Below are 21,536 nucleotides of genomic sequence, written 5' to 3'. Positions count from 1 at the left end.
AACTTTCTGATCAATGATAAGGTTTGGTTGATCATCAAGAACTATATAATAGATATGATGACTTGGTGGAATTAAAGTCAACACATGGGGATACATATATATATTAACAATACTATACAAAACTTAATCGAAGAGATAACATAGATTCCTTCTGGTAGGACCTTACCAGGACCTTCATGTGATGTAGGCATGTTAGGGAGGGCCCTAATTCCCAAAAGATAAGCCGCTTAATTGTCCTCTTCTATATTACGGTCTCATGCACTGATTAATTATTAGCCCCTCAACAGCACCAGACGAATGCTTTCTCATTCTCATGTTGTTGGCTAAAGTTTGAAAGTGGTTTTATGAGAATATCATATCCGAAGTCACAGACTCCATTAGTACTGTGTAAATGATTTCTTTCATTTACAACCAATGAAAAGAACGAAATATTTGCTTTGTGCACGAAGCTCTCTATCTACCCAGCTAGCTATGCTGACGAACATCACGTAAAATATTTATTCTTTGCAGCCAGCCCATCTAAAAATGTTAATTATTAACTTGAATAATAAAAAAAAAGGAAGAAAAATGTCTTCCCACTATAAAATGGAATCCATGTGTACATATATGGGAAAAAAATAAAAAAGTAGGCACCATTCATATGGCAACCAGATAACATGTATTCTCATCGATCGGTCATGAGCAGCTTCTTCTGCTGCACCTTAATTCAGTTCTGAATGATCTACCAGGTTAATTGAGAAGTACTAGTTAAGTCTGATTCATCTCCAGTAAACATTTGAAGTTGAGAATTTTACCCCTTTTGTAAGAACCATGACAATGAATTACTCACCATTAATGACCAATGGAGCTGATTTGCTTGCTACTACCTCAAAGCCACCTCCCTCATCCTCTTCATCAGTATCTACATCATCATCATCAACAACAACATCATCATCATCATCTTCAATATTGTGATCGATGTTAATATTTCTTTCGTTATCTTCAATGATTGTCTGAGGCTGGGTTGCTTGTTGAAAAGGCCATTGTTGTTCTGGTCGTACCATTAGTGGCTCCATTGTGCTAGTGGGCTTGACAGCATAATCTGAGTTGACTGTAATTTCCATTTTATTTTTCTCCTTGTATAGAGCATCGAGCTGGTCAAAGTATGGACATGTTTTTGAATCTTCAGGCCTCTTCTTGTTGCTCTCTTTTACTTTCTTGAAATACTTGTTTATATTCTCCCATTTCTCTTTGCATCTCTTTGCACTCCTATTATATCCAAGCTTTTTCATTCCAGCTGAAATATCCTCCCATAAAGGCCCTTTAGCTCCATTTTCTTGATACTTAATATCAAGAGTGGCTCTGAGATTAATAAGAGCTTGTACTTCTACTTTTGGCCATCTAGAAGAGCTTGATACAGTAAAATTATCTCCATTATCCCTTTTTGGAACCTCCAATTTTGTAACCGGTGCGAGACTGGTGGGTGGTGGCCTAAGCTGTAATGGCTGTGGTGGAGGTGCTGTTGGAGTTGTTGTTGGTTGTGGGATTTCTTGTGTTTGAACTGAGTTTTGCTGTCCCGATATCTTTTGCAAGAAGGCAACAACTGCAGCATCTTTTGCTGCTGCCGTGGATCGTTCTTGGATTAAAGTTTCATGTTCTCTATTGATTCTTGCCATCTCTTGCATTCTCCATGCCTCTTCGCGTGCCATTCTTTCATGCTCGTATTTCTCAATCGTTTCCAAGAATTTCTCCTGCAAATCCTCTTGCTTCTTGATGACATCCCTCGTTAGCCTCTCAAAAAAGTCCTTCCAGTTGCTCTCTCTCTTTCTCTTCTTATAACTTACTTCCAACTCTTCATCTGATGCTGTTGATGATGGACTAGAACTAGCCAAAAGATGTGTAGTGAGGTTTTGCAAAGAAGATGGGTAAGCATTTTGAGAAGGATTTATGGGATTTGAAGATATTGGCATCGGACTAATTGCACGGTTGTTGGTTGGTGTAGCAATGCTTTGTGACATGATATCCATAGGGTTTGTTCTTGATGGAACAGTAGCATGAGAGACGATAGCGGTGTTATTAGTCCATGGCAATGTGGTAATTGTTGCAGATGCAGTTTGAGCTTTTGGTGGTGGCAGCGGCGGCGGCGTCAATGTTGGCGGTTGTGTTGAATATGAAGGATGATTTTGGAAAGCTTCTAATTCATCAAAAAACTTGTAAGATTTTCCTTCGGATTTACCTGTTCGGCCTTCTTTGGTTCGCTTGTGGTATTTGTACACGTTCTCGAATTTCTCCTTGCATTTCTTGGCAGTCCGATGATAACCAAGCTCTGCTAGTTTCCTGATAATTAAGAAGATTTCAAGAACTTCATCTCTGAATTTATCATAGAATTACAAGATCTAAAAATGCCTTGACACATAAAATTAGCATATTATAGATAGAAAAAAAGAAGAAGAAGCAAAACTAAGATGAAGGAAGAAGAGAAAAGCCCAACATATATGAGAGAAATTCTAACAAACCATGAGGACAGGGAATCACACTTACCATGTTGGAATTGACTGGGTCGATTTCCCAGTTTTTGAACGGTTGAAAGAACAAAAAACCTATATTAACTAAAGAAACCTTGAACTGTGTATTATTATTAACTGCAAAGAATTTCTTCGTAGAGCATCAGAATTAACATTAGTTTTTCCTCTTCTTGATACTGAATTCCCTCAAAGTGAACCAACCAACATTATCAGTCTAAATCCAAATACCAAGAAAAACTGTAAGATGTCATTGTGCGAAGGATCCAAGAGAGTGCACAGAATTTAGCGAAAAGTTACTTCACAGATCTCCATGCACGAACTGATTAAACAAAAGTTTTAAACTTATGCTTTAACCAGACACTTTGAAAAAGAAAAGAGAAAGGAGAAACAAGTCATCACCTGGAAACCTCTTCCCATAACGGACCTTTTAGACCTGAGTCACGAAACACTGCATCCATATCGGACCTTATCTTCAGTAAGGCCAAGGTCTCTTGCCTAGGCCACCGGTTTGCACCATAATTCATCCGGTTACCTTCATGATCAACCCCCGTATTCTTATCTTCTTCAGCTGAATTTGAACCAAAACCACCTCCACCACCACCCTCACCCTCACCCTCACCACCTTCAGTGACGACCCTGGTCGCTGTGGCCGCAACATCACTAGAGGTTGCTTGCACACTTGAATCACCGATCATGGAGTGATCTCCTAGCAATCACAGCTATCTGAAATAAAAGAAAAGTGGGGTGGAAAATATAGGAAAGAAGGTGAATTCTTGTAAGGATTTTATGAAGATATTCTGTGGCTGTTTATTTTAATTGGGTGGGATCGCTCTGTCAATCTACATTAAAAAAAAGTGAATATTGGGAGTAGTTTTCTTTTTTCTCCTAAAGTATTAACCCGCGGAATCTTCAGTAATCTTTTCATTTAGCAGGTTAAAAGGAACGCAGTGAAAGGGGCTCTCTCTACATGTGTGTGTGTGTGTGTGTGTGTGTGTGTGTGTGTGTGTGTGTGTGTGTGTGTGTGTGTGTGTAAAGAGAGAGAGAGAGAGAGAAGCATATAAATAAAATTAGAGAATTATTAGAAAAGAAAATTAAATTAGAAATAATACAAAATAGAAAAGTATAAATATGAAAGCAAAATATGTATGATCGACACCCTAAGCAAGGGGCAACAGCTAGTTGTAGATGGCGACGATGGGGATAATAAGTTGGCCCATGTAGGTCACATTTGCTTTTTGGTGCAATTTTTGGAATTCAGTGGGCAATTTGGCTATATTGAGCATGAAATGACCAAGATATCCCTACTTAATCTTGCTCCTGTCATTGGTGTATTGGTGTTTAATAGGAAGGTGAAAGTTATTTTTTAAAATTTATTTTTAACATCAATATATATTAAATAAAACAATTCAAAAATATTAATTTAAAAAAATATTAAATTTTTATAAAAAAAAATGTTAAAATTCACTCTCAAACACTATTTAATCATGCAAATCATGATTACATACATTATTACATACATTATTTTTTTTGGATCAGTTAAAACCTTATTTTATTTTAAATATAGCTTTGAAAATATTTAATCAATCATTAATGTATTTTAAAAAAGTATACTTCCTTATTAAAATATGATTATAAAAATTACTACAATGATAAATATACATTAAATCATGAAATTAATATAGGGTATTTTTAAGAAAATAATTTTTTTTTATTTAATATTTTGCGTGTCTTGTACTTGGACGGAAATGCTGAGCATTTAAATTAAGATAAAAGAAATACCATTTGCACTTCAAATTCAACCTCACGGGGACAAAACCGTGGAACTCGTGGAGCCACGTGGGCACAAGAAGCTAGTTTTGCTGCCGACCATTACCGTTTTGACAAACTTTGCCTATAATAATCAAATAATTTATCCAAATTAATTCCTACCAAATTAAAAATGAGATACCCACGCTCTAAGCTTATCTCTTGAAATGATCCTGGGAAATGTTGAATAATGGAACCACACTAGTTAGTTAGGGCAGCCCATTTATGAGGTCAAATAAGTAGTGACCCATCTAGTAATTAGTTGCGACCTACCGTAATTAATTTCATGGAAAATATCATAGGATTCTTGGGTAAAAATCACCCCACGTAGCCCTTGAGTTTTAACTATAAAGTCTCCCATTTTAATTTTGCAATAGATTTTGAGTCCCTCCACACAAATTAATAAGGTTAGACCTTGTAATATTAATCATATTGATTTGGACAGGTTTGGGTTGGATCATCTATCTTAAGTTTTGAGCACTCAAGTTTAAATCACCGCACACTTGATCCCTGCCTGCCTGAAGTTTTAAAGTTTTTAAAATTAACGATTATATAAATTTTTAATAATTTTAAAAGTTATAAAATTTAAATTAATAATTTTTAAAAAATAAATATAAAACATGAACAGTTAATTTTATTTTTTTTTGGGTCTAGCTGTTGTGATCAACCGTGTGACTTGTTCCGCCCCCGTCTCGGGTTCGACCCTCTATGTGCACGTCTGTCACCACCGCGGTGCCTTACCTGCTCCTGAGCTTGCAGGATGTCCAGTGGGCCGTGGGGAATAGTCGTGGTGCGCGCAAGCTGGCCCAAACACCCCACGTAAATAAAAAAAAATATTATTTTTTAATAGCATGGAAAGGTGTCGGGGACCATACATAGCAGGGTGGCTTCCCGGGTCTAAATTCTAATTATCTGTCAAGAACATGTCTTGTCACCATAAGATTCCGGCATGAGGGCGTAATGGAAAATAACATGCATAGTTCACACATGTGTGGTCCTCGATGGATGAACTTGCTATAGTACTATAAAGGATCTATTATTTTTAGATTCAATAATCAATATACTCTCATGTCGTTTTTCATATTTTGATTGAAATCTTTTTCTAACAATATTAAGAGGATAAGTTCTATATTGATTTGAAGCGTTTAGATTGATTGATTGATTGATTTCTTTGATTTTTTGTTATAAAATCAAAATTTAAGAAACCAATATAGGATAATTCTTTTTTATCACTTATTCTAAGGTTAAAGATAGCTCATAGTTTCTCATCCAAATTTCTGTTTATGTTTCTGAGCGCCTTGCAGCATCCGATTCGATCTATATTTACTATTCATAACAAGTAGAGTACCGAAGGAAGACGGTAACGAATTGAAAGGAGATTTATCCTCTACGAGATTTTAATCGAGGGAACCATGCATGTGATGAAGAAATATTTTACACGAAGAGAAGTTGTCCGAAATCGAATCGAAGGAGCGGTTAGGAGTTGGAAGATACGCAATGCTATCAACTCAGTGAGCAATTATACAAGTTGAGCTAGCGAAGAAACAACACACACACATCTATCTATAATTATATATAACGCAAGAAATTAATGTCAGCGAAATAAGAGATTACCATGAACTTAAACAAGTTGTAAAATGGAAATTATTTGATCCATATCAGCTGGTTGTGTCAGCGATATATGATTATACTGTGGTATAAAATAAGTAAATAAAAAGGAAAGAAAAGAGGTGGAAATGTCGGTGCGTGTTAATATATATATAATCAAATTGCAATCCAATAAAAGCGAGCTGACCTGGCCATGTCTTGGGATTAGCTTGCACTAATATTAGAGGGTACGTAGATTAGGAAGGAGAGAAGAGGTGGAGAAGGAAGGAAGGAAGGAAGGTAGGTAAACATGGAAAGGAAGAGGACACAATGTTAATTGTTGTTGCCATAATAGAGAAGGGGACGAAAGATACGAGTAGTTGATGCTGAGAAGACTAGCGGCGGTCACATTTTCTTTATGTATGTCTTTTGTTTTGCTTGTATTGCAAACAAGACATTATTTTTACTAGTTTGTTTTATGTCTATCCCTACTTTGCTCTGCTCGCACACAACTCCTCCTCTTGCTGCAGAGAGAGATGCCTTGCCCACCATGTCACCATTAAAACGTATACCACACATAACTACTGTGATTATATATATATATATATATATATATATATATATATATATATATATATATATATAGACACACACACACAACACTTTGATACAGACATGTATACTAAAGGATGTTATATAACCAAAAAGATATGGTAATAAGGCACAATATCTAACAATCCAAATATTGTACTTAAATATAATTAATAACATTGAACAAATAAATACAGTAATATATACAAATAATGGGGCATTTGCATCATACAAGAAATCTTTCTTGTCGTGGTGCTGGAAAAGAAAGAAAGAAAAGTATTTGGTCAAAAAAACAGCCAAATAATTACAGAAATGCTGATGGAAATAAATAAATAAATAAATAAAACCAATCAAAATTTCATCAAGAATTTGGCATGTGAATATTATGCCAAACAAATTAAAACTCTACAGTTCTCTCTTTCCCTCATATCTTGCTCTTCGATTGCTAATATTATGCACAATAATCATCCCCTCTTCAAATTCTAGTGGCTCTCTTGTGAATGTGGCCATCCAAGCCGCAGGTATCAACCAACATTTGTCAATAGCATCAACTTTTATCTATTGATTTTTTTTTTTTTTGGTTAAGTTTCACATCATCAAGTTAGTAAATCAATATTTTTTTATTACTTATTTATATTTTAAGTTCATTTTATTAAAATTTATTTGTAATATTTGTTATTTGCCTGTATATTGAAGTGTTTTACTACTTTTCCCATATAATTTTGTTGTATTAATTCATGATTTGTAAGTTAGAATTTATTTGAAATTTTAGAGAAATTGATTTTATTTATCATTTAATAAAATTGAATTAAATTTTGTAAATTAGTTGTGTTATAATTGAATAAATAATGGGTAATTTAATTGATACCAATTATATTTTATTAATTTTATTGTTAAGTTTGAAATTTGAAGAAAATTGATTATTGTGGAATTGATAATAATTAAAATGTATTAATTTAGGTTGAATAAGTTTTAACAAAGTAAGTTATGCATAATTAAAATTGATTTTTGTACAATTAATAATAATTAAAATATATTAATTTAGGTATCTGTAGTTGCAGCACAAACGTGATTCTACAGATCAAAATGAAAGTTGTCATTGCTATCAACAATATTACTTTAGCTGATCTGGAAACCCTTGAATCTTACATGGAGGCTCCTCCATAGGTATAATCACCTTAGGTCTATGAATGGAGTTAATTAGGATATCAAAAAGTCATGTTTCTTAAAAATCGATCGTCGTCCCGGCCTTTGTTTCAGAATGGAAAAGCCAGCTTAGGAGACCTCATCTATCAATATATTTCTTCAGATCAATTTTATCCAGAATGTCTCCTTGATTGGCTAGATTTATCTTTCTAACATTAAGTTATAGAACCTGCGAATCGAGTGGAAGCCTCAATCTACATATGACTTAGAAAAAACGAGTTATAAACCTCCTAATAGTACAAATCGACCCAGTTAAGGAGATGATGATTGATGCAGACACGAGGGGATTGCTTGGTGGTCCAGTAAAAGCTACCTCCTGCTTCGTCTAAAACAGTGATTCTCTGGTCATCCATAGATAGACACCTTTGGATACGAGCAAAATCCAATACAGCGAGGTTTTGATTTCTTAGCCCAATAAAATTTATATTATTATTGTGAATGTTTTGTAATATCAATTTCATAATCAGTTTAGTAGTTTGTGGAATAGATAATAATTAACCTTTTTCTTGTCACAGTTGATGATTTGCTTAATTTTCCACTAATGGATTCCCACACAATATCAAGCAAAACCACCATTGAGTTAAAGTTCAGTTGGAAATAGTGAGTGTTGCTCGTATCAACTAGGTCTTGTTCTAAAAGGATCGATCTTGTTGGACCATTGAAGCGCTAAGGAACAGGCCCTGGTTGATGCATGCAACACTTTTGCTTTATTATTTACATTGTTAAAATGTTTAATGCATATTATTATAACATAATTTTATATTCTTTGTATATCTTATTTTATTTTATTTTTTATAAAAATAATACAAAAATGATGATGCAAAAATGAATGAAATGAAGAAAAAAATGAAATGAATGAAAAATAAATTGAAATTTAGGTTAAGACAACATAAATTGAAAGTTTGGGGACTTAATTAAACTTTGAATTAGTTTAATTAATCAAATTAAGAGCTTAATTGAAGAATTAATAACTTTGGGGACTTAATTGAACTTGAAATTAGTTGAATTAATGAAATTAGGGGCTTAATTGAACAGATACCAAAGTTTGGAGTTGATTCGGGTCAACATTGCAATAAACTAAAATCCAAGGATCAAAGTGAAACATTGGGGGTACTTAGGGAGGTTAATTACTCTTTCCAGGGGTAATTTTGAAAGAATTAAAAGTTGTTGAGCCAATTAAGGATTGAATTGCTTAAATTATAAAAACAAGGATCATTTCGTAAATATCGCCTAAATGAAGGGGTCCAATTGCAATTTATACAGGGGCTAAATTAAAAAAACAAAAACGGATTTTCCTGAATAAGGGGCTTGATTAAAACATTTCAAAACTTCAGTGACCACAATGAACATGGCCGTTCCCATACCAAAACGGCGCCGCTTCAAATAAAACTGTTCATCTCCTTCATAACGATTCAGCGGAAACGGCAGCAGATCGTGGTAACATCCCTCTCGCCCCCACATTGCATGCCATTACTGAGGGGGGGAAGCACAGGACAGAGAGAACGAAGAGGGGAGAGAAAAACAGAAACACCAAGAACGAGAGACAAGAAGGAACAGAAAAACCCAGAAAAAACAGAGACGAGCAAACAGAGAAAAAACCAGGGAGGAACGAACAGAGAAAAAGACAGGGATACAGAGGAAGAAAATAAAGAAGAGAGGGAAAGACAGACATTACAGAGAGGGAGAGACAGACACAGAGACGGAAAAAAAAAAGACAGAAAGAAAGACAAGAGAGGACGAAGAAGAAAAACAAGACGAAGCAGAGGAGAGCGTCCGATTCGACCAGCAACTTCACGTCTTCATCGCCATCGTCTTCGTCTCAGAACCAGAGCTTGTCAGGAAGACGCCACAGCAAAAGAGACGAAGAAGGAATCCAGAAAGCAAGAAAAAAAGGAAAACCAGAGAAAGAACATATAGGAGAAGACGGTTAGCCAGCACACCTTCGCCATCGCCTTCGACGTCTCCAGACCAGGTAAGTTCTGCATTTCCATCTTGCAATTATATTCACGTAGTTACTGTACATAGTCGATTTTAATTTTCACCTCTCACTGTTCATTGTTTAATTCACTACTTGTGTATGAATGCGTGAATCAGATACCGCGTGACTGTTGCCCAGCGGGTCACTAGTTTGGATCGGTGATCATATTAGATCCAGTTTTAAAAAAAATGTTGAGACCGGTTAGGCTTGGGTTTCAACCCAGTCTTCCTAATTTGTTTTGGGTTAAGAATGTATTTAGTAAAACACATATTTATGTCAATTCTTTTTATTTTATTCTTTTTTATTTTGATAATTGACAAAACAAGTCTTTTTTGTATATCAAAAAATTCCAAAAAAATTCATGTATCCCTTTGAATTTATTTATGGATCCTTCGAGTTTTTTTTTTTTTTATGATTTCATGTATATTTGATTTGTAAATTTTCACTGTAAAATAAAAATCTGATATGATATACATACTTATCTTTTTAATAAAAATCTGATATGATTTCATATATATATATATATATATATATATATATATATATATATATATATATATATAGCAATGCAATCTGTTTTAGGTAGGAAGTTTAAAGGTGATAATATCTTTTATTTTATATAACTAGTTTAATATCATAAAATCTTTATTTACCGGTTAGAGTTTTGAATGATAATAATATTAAGTGACAATTATTTAAATAAGATATTTTTCATCTAAAAACAAGATATAAAAAATCTATTTTTTTTTTTAGAACCCCCAACACACACACACACACTTTGATGTTCTTTTAGCTTTGATGAGACGAGTACATTTATCATGGGAAAAGTTAGCAGGAAACAAAAGCAAGGTTTCTCAACATGGAGGGCATGTGAATGAACGCTCATCACAAGTCATCCATGTGAATGAAGCCTTCTCTAAGCAAGCGAGCCCAAATGGATTCTGTTTTATGCTTAACCCTTCTTCTTTACTATCTCTATGCAAGTAGAACAATCGGTAATTACTAGGCATAGACGTCATACTCTCTTAAAGACCCCCCGCCGAGGAGAAATCGTGACTCAAACCTGTCCAGTAAGATCAAAGCTTGTGATCAATTCAACCGGTTTTACTTGTAAGTTATCTATTCTTATAATATAGATCGATAATGTTGCTTATAAGAAATTTATTAATTTATTAGTTTATAATAATATAAAAGATAAATTATTCAAAAATAATAACATATAGAATATTATATTTACCAAATAAAAAATTTAGGTTCATCACATCTCATTCAGTTCATCCTTTATCTGTTCATAAATTAAATATTACATATGAATTTATCAACAAATTTAAATACTGTTAGATTATAAATTAAGCATTACATATGTATTTACAGGAACTGGAAGTAATAGACGGACGACGGATTTATAGATAGTGAAAATTAGGAAGTAATAGGTATTCAAACTCAGGTCCACTAATCTGACACTGTATGTAGTATAATTTGAGATCAAGAATATAACATGAATTGGACACCTGTCCTCAATCAAAATGGTTCACATTCCGCTAGATCTCCTGCGTGGCCGTGGGCTCATGGTCATGTATTCAATACATTTCCAGCAAAACTTGTCTCCGCCCCGCACCACTCCATCGCCAGCATCAATGAAAGATCCTACGAAATAGAACTCGGTCGGATACCAAATAGGAAGACTATCATCATCTTCTTCCTTGCCAGGAAAACAAGCAGGACTCTTCAGGATAGGGCTAATTCACTGGCATCCTTTTCTCTCGCTGCGACTTGCTTAAAGGGCTTATCTCTTTTTTATGTTTTTTTTCAGAGGTTCCTTGTAAGCCCAACTGCGGCTATATAATGAATGAAGGGCATGAGGTCAGGGTTTGTCGATTCAAGTCGTAGGCCGACCAGCGGTATTGGGCTTTATGTCTTCTTCTAACTTAAGAGTTCTCTTTGAGATTGGTGATTTAATTCCTCTCCTTTTCCTTTTCTGTTCATTCATACAATTTGCCTCTTCGGATTATTTCAAAAAAGAATTCAGGAAATAAAAACAGGCCTAGACTGAGGGCCGAGGAACAGTTTTATTCGAACGGATCTCGACTAAATAGTGTAAAGCATTATCAAAATATATTTAATACTATTCGATTTCTTGTTAGATTTAGTGGCAAATGATATAAAATCGACGTTAGATGAAATCCTTAATTCAATTTTCATAGGACAGGAATAGATTTAATGATTTGCTCTTACTGTTTCTAGAAAACAAAGAAAAAACTACTTTTTTATTATCTGAAACAAGAACACCCTCTGCCACGTTTTCAAATAGATTCACTTGAAATTGAAATTCGAGTGCCCAAATAGAAACTAATCAAAGGTTGTCGATGGTGCTGGATGCCATCGATGGCATCGAGGTTCATGTGGAATATAGCCTAAAAGAGGCCCACTTTATTAGTAAATGATGTGACAGAATTTAAGATTCACAGCAAAACCCATTAAGCTTGTCGCCGCACAAGATAAATCGGGAACAAGCACGGACCACTCTCATTGGACAGGTCCCCTCAAGGACCGGGTCCTCTCCCTTCCCAGTCAAGTGTCTCCCTTAGCTAGTCGTGCAAGCCATGTTTGTTTTTGAAAAATTTTAAAAACTTTTTATTTATTTATTTATTTATTTTAAATTAATATATTTTTAAAATTATTTTGATACAATAATATCAAAAATTAAAAAATAAAAATAAATATACTTTTAAATAAAAAATATTTTAAAAAACACTCACAACAACCACTTTCTAATCTTATTGGAATGGTCACCCATCCCTCCTTCGTAGACTAATCACACGTCCTGTAAAATAAAGCTTGAATTGGCTAAATCATCTAGGTGGTGATTTAATGGTAAGAACTTGGAATTAAGGGGTTTGTTTCCTCTTAGGTCTCAGGTTTGAACCCTGTGGTTGCTCATATGATGGCCACTGGAGACTTACACGGTCGTTAACTTCAAGGCCCGTGGAATTAGTCGAGGTACGCGCAAGCTGACCTAGACACCCATAATAATAATAAATAAATAAAAAAAAAAAGCTTGAACTGGCTACAAATCTTCGTACAGTGGACTGGTCATGTGTTCGCAGACTACTCTCTAGACTGACCCTTTATAGCACTTTTGCTGGACCATCGTCACATCCATCTGTAGTACTGGTCAGATGTCCCTCGGAGGACTGGTCGTGCATCCTCGTGTTTTATACACCTAATTACCATAAACATGCTACATATACTGGATAGATATATATATTTCAAGAGTGTTTTAGTAACCCACCACAGTTTAAAAAAATATTTTAGTAAAAATAACAAAGGCAGAAAAGATTGTAATTGAAACAATCCATGACAGTTGAGTTGTAGAGATTATCTACGACTCCATTATTATAAATTCTATATATAAGTTGATTGTTGATTATAATTAATTTTATTTTATTATTATTTAGAATTAATAAATAGTGATTTGTGAGTAATAATATCAAATATATTAATTATTATCCTAGCTCTCTAGATGTCCACTATTGATATGCTTTCATGAACATAGCTATATTAATTAATATTAAAAATTATAAATTAGTGTCTAAAATATCACTAATTCTAATAATTAAATAATTTAAAATACATATATCTTAAAAAATAGTAGACACTCAATAATTTATTTTCTCTTTTTTAGACATGCTTTTTTTTTTTAGTTTAACGTGGGTGTCCGAGCTAGTTTGCGCGCACTTCGACTAATCTCACGGGCCCTGAAGTTAACGATCATGTAAATCTCCAGTGGCTATCATATGAGCAACCATAGAGCTCGAACCTGAGACCACAGAGGGAGCAAACCTCTTGGTCCCAAGGTTTTTTAGACATGCTTTTTTTTTTAGTTTAACGTGAGTGTCCGGGATAGCTTTCGCGCACCTCGACTAATACTACGGGTCCTGAAGTTAACGACCATGTAAACCTCAAGTGATCATCATATGAGCAACCACAGGGCTCGAACCTAAGACCACAAAAGGAGCAAACCTTTTAGTCCCAAACTTTTATCACTGAATCATCCTTTCTTTCAATTCAACCCTTTCTTATATATAAAAAAAAACATACAATTGGGTTGTAGCTTGATTTTAAAAGGGTTTAATTGTAAAAAAAAAATTAAAGATTAAATTAAAATTTTTTAAAAATTACACTATTATAATCCAATAAAATGCGAGAAGATGATAATATATTTTCAAACATTAAAAACAACATGTTTTTGCTTTATGTATAATTCAACTGCAGAATAGTTGAATAGCGTGGATTGGCGGTTCTAGTAATGTGCGATGCGTACAATAGAGACAGGTCACAAGCCTTCAATTCTGCTAGGGTCGCAATCCAGTCCTGAGGCATGCGTGAGTATGGATATATAAACGCACGACAGACTTTTTTGATAAAATCCTTTTTCTCATCGTGCGTCTAACTTTCAGTTCGCAATTTGATCTTTCTTAAAAAGCCCTGAGCAGCACCTGGAGGCACAGCAATATTGAGAGAGGAAATGCTACATTATTTGAACAAGGACATGTCCATGAGCTTGCATATCATATATATATAATACCGACAGTCAATTGTCGAAGAAATAGTTGCAGTGGTAGGGTTACAATCTTGCAATTGCCAAGCACTCATGAAGTTAAGCTGCTATCACAGCAGTGATCCTATAATACACATGCTCAATTACTAAACAGAGCATGTTTATCATGTTGGAATACGTTTATATCATCATATCACGCATGCCTATTATCCATTTATGCATGAGAAATTTTTTATTTTTATGACGACCAACTTGGTCTAGATGATATATATATATATATATATATGCTCAGCTTTGGTGACCATTTCTTTAATTTGAAGAAAATTCACTTCAGATACAACTACTGAACCACTGTTAATTAGCGTTTGTGTCATTAGCAAAAAAAAATATATATATATATATATATAATCTACTTCCTTTTGTCTCCGTTTCATGGGCACTTTTGACTTCTGAAAAGTCAATATAATATATGTTTTTTTAAAAGAAATTCCACACAATTACCATCAAAACCCCAGTCTCAATATAATTTCACAAATACATCCACACGTAAAGAAATATCACTTGCATATTGCAAATAATTCAACCAACTCAATTAATACAAACAAATATAATGAAAAAAAAATCCATACACATCACAAATTATTCTGAACAAAAAAAATAATGACAAAATACAATACATGTCGCAAATAATTCTAAACACGAGTAAATCACATATCGGGTTCAAAATTGACGTATAGCGAGTCCTAGAAGTCAACTGTAACTGCACCAAAGCTGCTGGAGGAAAGAGAGCAGTGTTGGCGCGTGTGTGGTACATGCGGGGAACAAGCTAGGCTGGGGAGCGTCGTTGCACGCGCAGGTGATGCGGAGAGGCGCGTGGTTAGCAGATTGAACGCTTCTCCTCGTCTTCTTACTGCCTAGGTCGGACATGTAAACCACTTCCACGTGCACAGGGAGATCTAGGCGGAGAAAGGCAATTGTTGTTGTGTGTATGGAGATCGGTTTCCTGCAGTGTTTATGGAGACTGGTTTGCTGCAATGTTTCACTGCTGGGATGGTATGACCAGAGGTAGGGGTTGTTGTTGGTGTGCTTAGCAGATTTGGTGGCACTCGCTGGTCGAAAGTGGTTGTTTTCGGTCCTAATCTGAGTTAGGTGTGACTGTCAGTAGTTGCAATTTTGGGTGGCTAGGTTTTGGTTCTCTTTTTCCTTGTCGATAGTTCCCTTCTCTCTCTTTTTTTTTTTTTGTATTTTTTTTTTGTATGGGTTTTTTCTATTTTGGCTGTGGTCGATTTTTTTTTCAAGAGCCCTCTTTCAGTCTTTCCTGAGTTTTTAAAGAGTGAATGGTAATATGATTATAATTATTTTTTAAATAATTTTTGTGTTGAAATATATATTAATGATTTTTTTTTATTTTTAAAAAATTATTTTTGACATTAACATATCAAAACGATCCAAACGTACAAAGTATATTAAATTTTAATAAAAAAATTAATTTTTTTAGAAACACGGTGTAACTATGTTCTCAAATATGTTCCTAGTAGTTTTCATGCTTTTTTTATTATTATTATTATTTTCCTATCTTATTGCATAATATAAAATGAACGGAAGTTTAGAAAGTAATGAAAGTTAATTGAACTTCATTAAAAATATATTTTTAATTTAGAAAGTTTTTATTTTAAAAAATACAGGAAAAAGTTGGGGATGGAAATGTATTACGAAAAATAACTTGAAATTGCTTGACGAAATGATGGAGAGAGACATGTGATAAAGTGAATAGGCAAATGCCACAAGAAACAAAATCAAAAGGTGTTCGGAAACGTGATAATTGTTGTTTCTTTATGTTTTAAAAATATATTTTATTTAAAAAAAATATTAAATTAATATTTTTTATGATTTTAATATATTGATATAAAAAAATCTAAAAAACTTATCTTCATATTTTCAAGTGAAATTTTTTTAAAAAAATACTCTTCACCGTAATAACATAGAATCAACAATAATTCTTGTGATTAAAACCTGCAAAACATGATTATTAGATTAATTAAACCTCTAGATGGATGCTTCATCTCTGTATGTCATAGTATATATATTATGAAATTATTTCGATGATAATCTATTTGCAAAAGATTAGCAAGTTTATCAGCTTACGATGGGGCTTGTGGGTGTAGATTTAACCCAGATATCATGAACAAAAGATCTTAACGTGATCATCTTAATGATTAACTAAAAAGACCCAGCACGAAATGCATCTGATAACTTTCTGCCCATTACGAATTCGACTGAGATTGAATGGCTGGTAACTTTCCATCACAAGCCACGGCGAATTGGCCAGATCTTCTGTCACAGTCGGCCATGATGAAAGTGCAACGCCACAAGGAGTGGCCACGTGACGATAAATAGTAAATTAACACTTTGCTTGCTCAAATCAGGAGGCAGTGCGCCGGTCGTGGCATGTCTTTGTAGCCGCCATGTCCATGATGCTCGGTTCGGTTTCCAATTCCAAATTCCATTCCTCCTTCCTGCTTTTCAATTAGCACGTGCTGACTTCTCAAGGAAAAGGACGGGCATATGTAAACCTTCTTTTTCAAAATCCTCGCCTAATAATAGATCGGTTGAGCGAAAGCAGATGAACTTCAAATGCTGCTGGTGTAACAGTATTGACTGATATAATACATGTAAAGACCAGTTATCATGCCCCCTATTGGCTGATTCAAAGTTGATTTAACTCTAGCATAATTAAAATAATATTTTAAACATTAAAGTTCTAGAACAAAATATTTTTTTAGACAAGATTCTCATTTTTTATTATGCGCTCTTTTTTTTATTAAATGTGGAGAAGAAAACGAAGAAGAAAACTCCATGATCTACAGAGGATGTTAGACTCTGTTGACTGCAGAAGGGGACGTACATGTTTTGGCTGGAAATCATGTAAGAGAACAAAGAAATTAGATGAGGGTAGATTAACTGGCCCGTTTTTTAATTTGTTTTTCAATGATTATAAATTTAAATTCTTTTAGAGTTATTAGAGAATTACATACTTGTTAACTTCATAATTTATGGGATTAGTCAATGTATATGAAAGTAGATTTGAACATCCACGTTAATAAAAAAAATTAAAAAATAATAAAATTTTAATTTTCTAAAAAAATATTTTTAAAAAGACATCACCACAACGGCCTCATTCAGACACAAAGGCCCCTCACACCCATGAAAAATATGAGCACTCTGAAACCCCAAACAATCCCATCATGTCACAACCCCATACTCAACCTTAATGTAACAAATAAAGCGACATGAAAGCATGAAAGAAATTCCTTGACTAAGAGAAGATGAACTACTCAGCCAACAAATATATAAAACCAGTAACACACCATTTTTTTTTCTTATTGTAAAGAGTATATAAAAGCGCAGAAAAGCAAACATCTTGACCACTCCGATGTTTCTTTTTATTGCTCTTGGAGGATAATTAATCTGGCACTTGGCACACCCTGAAACCTCCTTCCCATCGGGTTTTTTTTTTCAATGTTAAAAGAATTATTCTAGCTGGAGGATCAATACAATGATTTGTTGACTTGAGATTTCCGAATTAATAAAAAAAACATGATATTTTTTAGTAAAATTAAGATTAATCCATGTAAATCCACCAAACCCATCAGAGTTGAGTTGATGTCATTGTTTTAGTGCATATCCACTTGAAAACAATGCTAGTGGTCTCTAATAATAACACTCAATGGTGGGTCGTAAAGTTGTCATAATTGCACCAGGGACAACATGGCTTCTTTTTTTTTTTTTTTCATTTTGAGACGTGTAGTATAGTTAGACTAGTTATCCAATCCTTGACATGACTTGCTGTGGATTGTAATTTTATTTTTAATATCAAGTATATAGGTTATTTTGATGTTTATATTATATGCAAAAAAAATTTAAAGTGTAGATTAAAAAACATATACAAGCATCTATTAAATAAATTAATAATCATTTATATAAATAAACAAAAAAAATTGTCTACAATAACAGAAAGAAAAATAAAAAAAACATTAAGAGATAAATGTAGATCAAGATATTTAATCACACAAAATGATACATTCACCTGATTGTGTTTATTAAACTTGTTTATTTAAATCAATAAAAAATAAACTCACACCTGAAAAAACTCGTGACTTAAAAAATAAATACAAATAAAATTGATTGAATAAACTCACATTCTAAAATAAAATCACGCAAGGCCGAACATATCAAAAGTATTATCTTAAAATGAGTATTTTTTATTTTGAAAAATAAATTTCATTCGTGTAAAAAAAATAAAAATTATAGATGAATTATAATAGTATCTTGAAAAATCAAACACAAACAAAATAATTTAGAAAAAAAACTCATATTAAAATAGACATGCAAAAATTGTGACTTGGATCATGGGACTAGAATAAATACATAGAAAATAAATTGAAGATAATTACAAAACCAATATTAAAAAAAAAACAATGCAAAATAATAAGATTGTAGAAAGTTGGATCCCTGCAAATCAAATATCAAGCTAAAACCAGGAAAAAAAATCAATTACATAAAAGATTCTAAAAAAATTAAGAGTGAAAATAAATAAAAAATTTAATTAGAGGGCAAACAAGAATTTTCAATTGGAGGGGTTAAATGAAATTTAAAAATAACTTTAACAAAAGAAAAAACAAATGAAAAGAATGATGATTAAATTAAAAAAAAAACAAAACAATAAAAACTTTAATTGAATGATGAAATTAAAAGCAAAAAAACTTTAATATAAAGGTCAAGAAAACAAATCAAAAATCAAAAGAATAAGGACCGAAATGAAAATAAAATATGAGAAATTATAATTAAAGGACTAAATTAAAAAAAAAACAAAACTTTTATAAAAATAATAAGAACAAAATAATAAGCACTGAAGTTAAAAAACTAAAAACAAAATGGATAATTGTACACTTTATCTAGCAAGAGAGAAAAAAGAAGAGGGAAAAAAACAGCCACCAACTACAATCCAATCACCATACATTATCACACTCCACACCAGGTTGAAGAGAACATGGTGAAGCATCTAAAAATATGGTGGCAAGCTAAGTTTGGATATTAAGTGGTGTCGAACATGCCGCCCACTTGTTAGCGTGTGTTAAGCATCCACGAATAACTTTTTTTATTTTAATTTAGAATTAATTCATTGACATTGGGCTACAATGATGCATAATATATATATAAAACACCTGTAAGTAATTTGATCTATCGGTGGTCCTCGTCCTCGATAGTAAATGAGTCTCTACTTCGTCGGTGGTTCTCGGTAGTAAATGAGTGTCCGGTTTTTTATTGAATCTTGTTAAGAATCTATTGCCTGAAATTGTTTATGAAAGTAACTTTGGTCTAAGTGATATACATCATAGTAGCTTTCTTGATTATTTTGAGTTCTTCAAGGCATTCTAAATAGGAAAGCAATTAGATATTATTTTAATGTTTCTTCATGCTGATGAATCGCCTTTATCGTTAACCAGTGAAAGCTTATATATATATTGTGAAGCCAGCCACCACCAGCCACCAAGATTGAATTAGAGAATGTGAAACCAGCCACCTAAGGAGTCAACAATGGTGGGAGTCAACAATGGTGGTGAAGCCATCCTTCCTTAGTCATAAATTGTAGGCACCAAACTTGTGCCACTTGCCTTGCCCCTTGTATTTACATGGATGCTTGCCTATAAATAGGCAATGCATCCAAGCATTGTAAACACACCACAAGAGAGAAACAAGAGAGGAAGAGAAGAGTGAGAGAGGGAAAGAAATCCCACAAAATTGTGAGGTATTTGTGAGAGAGTAAGTGAGGTGTTTTCTCCTATTAATAGAGAGATTTCAGTTGTTCTCCTATTAGTAGAGAGAGGTTGTAATTCCCACATTACTTAGTAAAATCCTTCTATACTTGCCCGTGGACGTAGCCAAATTGGGTGAACCACGTAAATTCTTGTGTGTCTGATTTCTCGTTTTATCCTATTCTTTGCCTTTTATCTTGTCGGGTTTGCATGCCAGTATCCTAACAGTGGTATCAGAGCCTTCTTGGTTGGTGTTGTTAATACACAAAAGTCATTCGTGTATACAGTTACTATTCACGTCTACGACACTATTCACCTATACGGCACTATTCATCCATACGGTACTGTTCACATACGCTACTGTTGGCGTATATAGAAAGTCAGTGCGGTGATTAAATACAGTCTAGGAAGTTCTGTCTAAGGAGATTGGGTTTTAAGCGGGACCGTTTGTGACCCCTCCAATCTTTCCTGGGAACTTACTTAGTGAAGTATTATTCACACGATACTATTTCTATATACGTTACAGATCTGTGAAACGGTGATAGCTGAATAGATCTCGGTGAATACAATGGCAGCAAAGTACGAGATAGAGAGGTTCAAGGGGAGCAATTTCTCACTGTGGAAAATGAGAATCAAGGCAATCTTAATGAAAGACAATTGCTTGGCAGCAATTGGGGATCGGCCCGCGGAGATCACTGATAATGCAAAATGGAATGAAATGGATGGCAATGCTATTGCTAACATACATTTAGCATTAGCCGATGAAGTGTTATCAAGTGTGGCGGAGAAGAAAACAGCTAAGGAGATATGGGAGACTCTAACAAAGCTATATGAGTCCAAGTCTTTGCACAATAAGATTTTCTTAAAGCGGAGACTTTATACCCTTCGAATGGCAGAAACCACGGCGGTGACTGACCACATCAACACAATAAGAACTCTATTTTCACAACTCACTACGTTGGGTCAACAAATAGAGGAAAGTGAACGAGCAGAGCTTCTACTTCAAAGTCTTCCAGATTCGTATGATCAGCTCATTATCAACTTGACCAATAATATCCTCACAGACTATTTAGTCTTTGATGATGTTGCAGCCGCCATCTTGGAAGAAGAAAATAGGCGCAAAAATAAAGGAGACAGAAATAGTTCAAACCAAGCAGAGGCATTGTTGGTGTCAAGAGGGAGATCAACGGAGCGTGGCTCCAGTGGGAGTCAAAGGCAGGGGAGGTCCAAATCAAGAAGTAAGAAGACTGTGAAATGCTACAACTGTGGCAGAAAAGGGCACTTCAAAAGGGATTGTTGGTTTAAAAGGGTATAGAGAACACTGCAGAGTCATCAAAACCTCAAGGATGTGTTGCGAGCACCTCAGAAGATGGGGAGGTTTTATATAGTGAAGCAGCGACAATCTCTACAGATAGAGAAGAGCTTACTGAGGTCTGGCTAATGGATTCAGGAGCAACATGGCATATGACTCCTAATCGAGATTGGTT

The 21,536-nt window shown here is 34.0% G+C and overlaps 1 protein-coding gene and 1 long non-coding RNA gene across 2 annotated transcripts; one reads left to right on the top strand and one right to left on the bottom strand.

The window, feature by feature from the left end:
- Positions 1–518: 518 nt before the first annotated feature.
- LOC133692082 (trihelix transcription factor GT-2-like) lies at positions 519–3,464 on the bottom strand. The gene is made up of 2 exons (XM_062112765.1): positions 2,904–3,464; positions 519–2,316 (listed from the first exon to the last, which is right to left on the bottom strand). The coding sequence occupies exons 1-2, from the start codon at positions 3,197–3,199 to the stop codon at positions 822–824; spliced, it is 1,791 nt and encodes a 596-aa protein (XP_061968749.1). The 5' UTR covers positions 3,200–3,464; the 3' UTR covers positions 519–821.
- A 5,581-nt stretch (positions 3,465–9,045) lies between these two features.
- Positions 9,046–11,750, top strand: LOC133690532 (uncharacterized). The gene is made up of 3 exons (XR_009841471.1): positions 9,046–9,666; positions 10,466–10,782; positions 11,486–11,750. It is a non-coding gene; the product is annotated as an uncharacterized LOC133690532 (long non-coding RNA).
- The last annotated feature ends 9,786 nt before the right edge of the window (positions 11,751–21,536 follow it).

The sequence above is a fragment of the Populus nigra genome, chromosome 4 (assembly GCF_951802175.1).
Source record: "Populus nigra chromosome 4, ddPopNigr1.1, whole genome shotgun sequence".
Lineage (NCBI taxonomy): Eukaryota > Viridiplantae > Streptophyta > Magnoliopsida > Malpighiales > Salicaceae > Populus > Populus nigra.
This window is presented reverse-complemented; position numbering and strand designations above follow the sequence as displayed.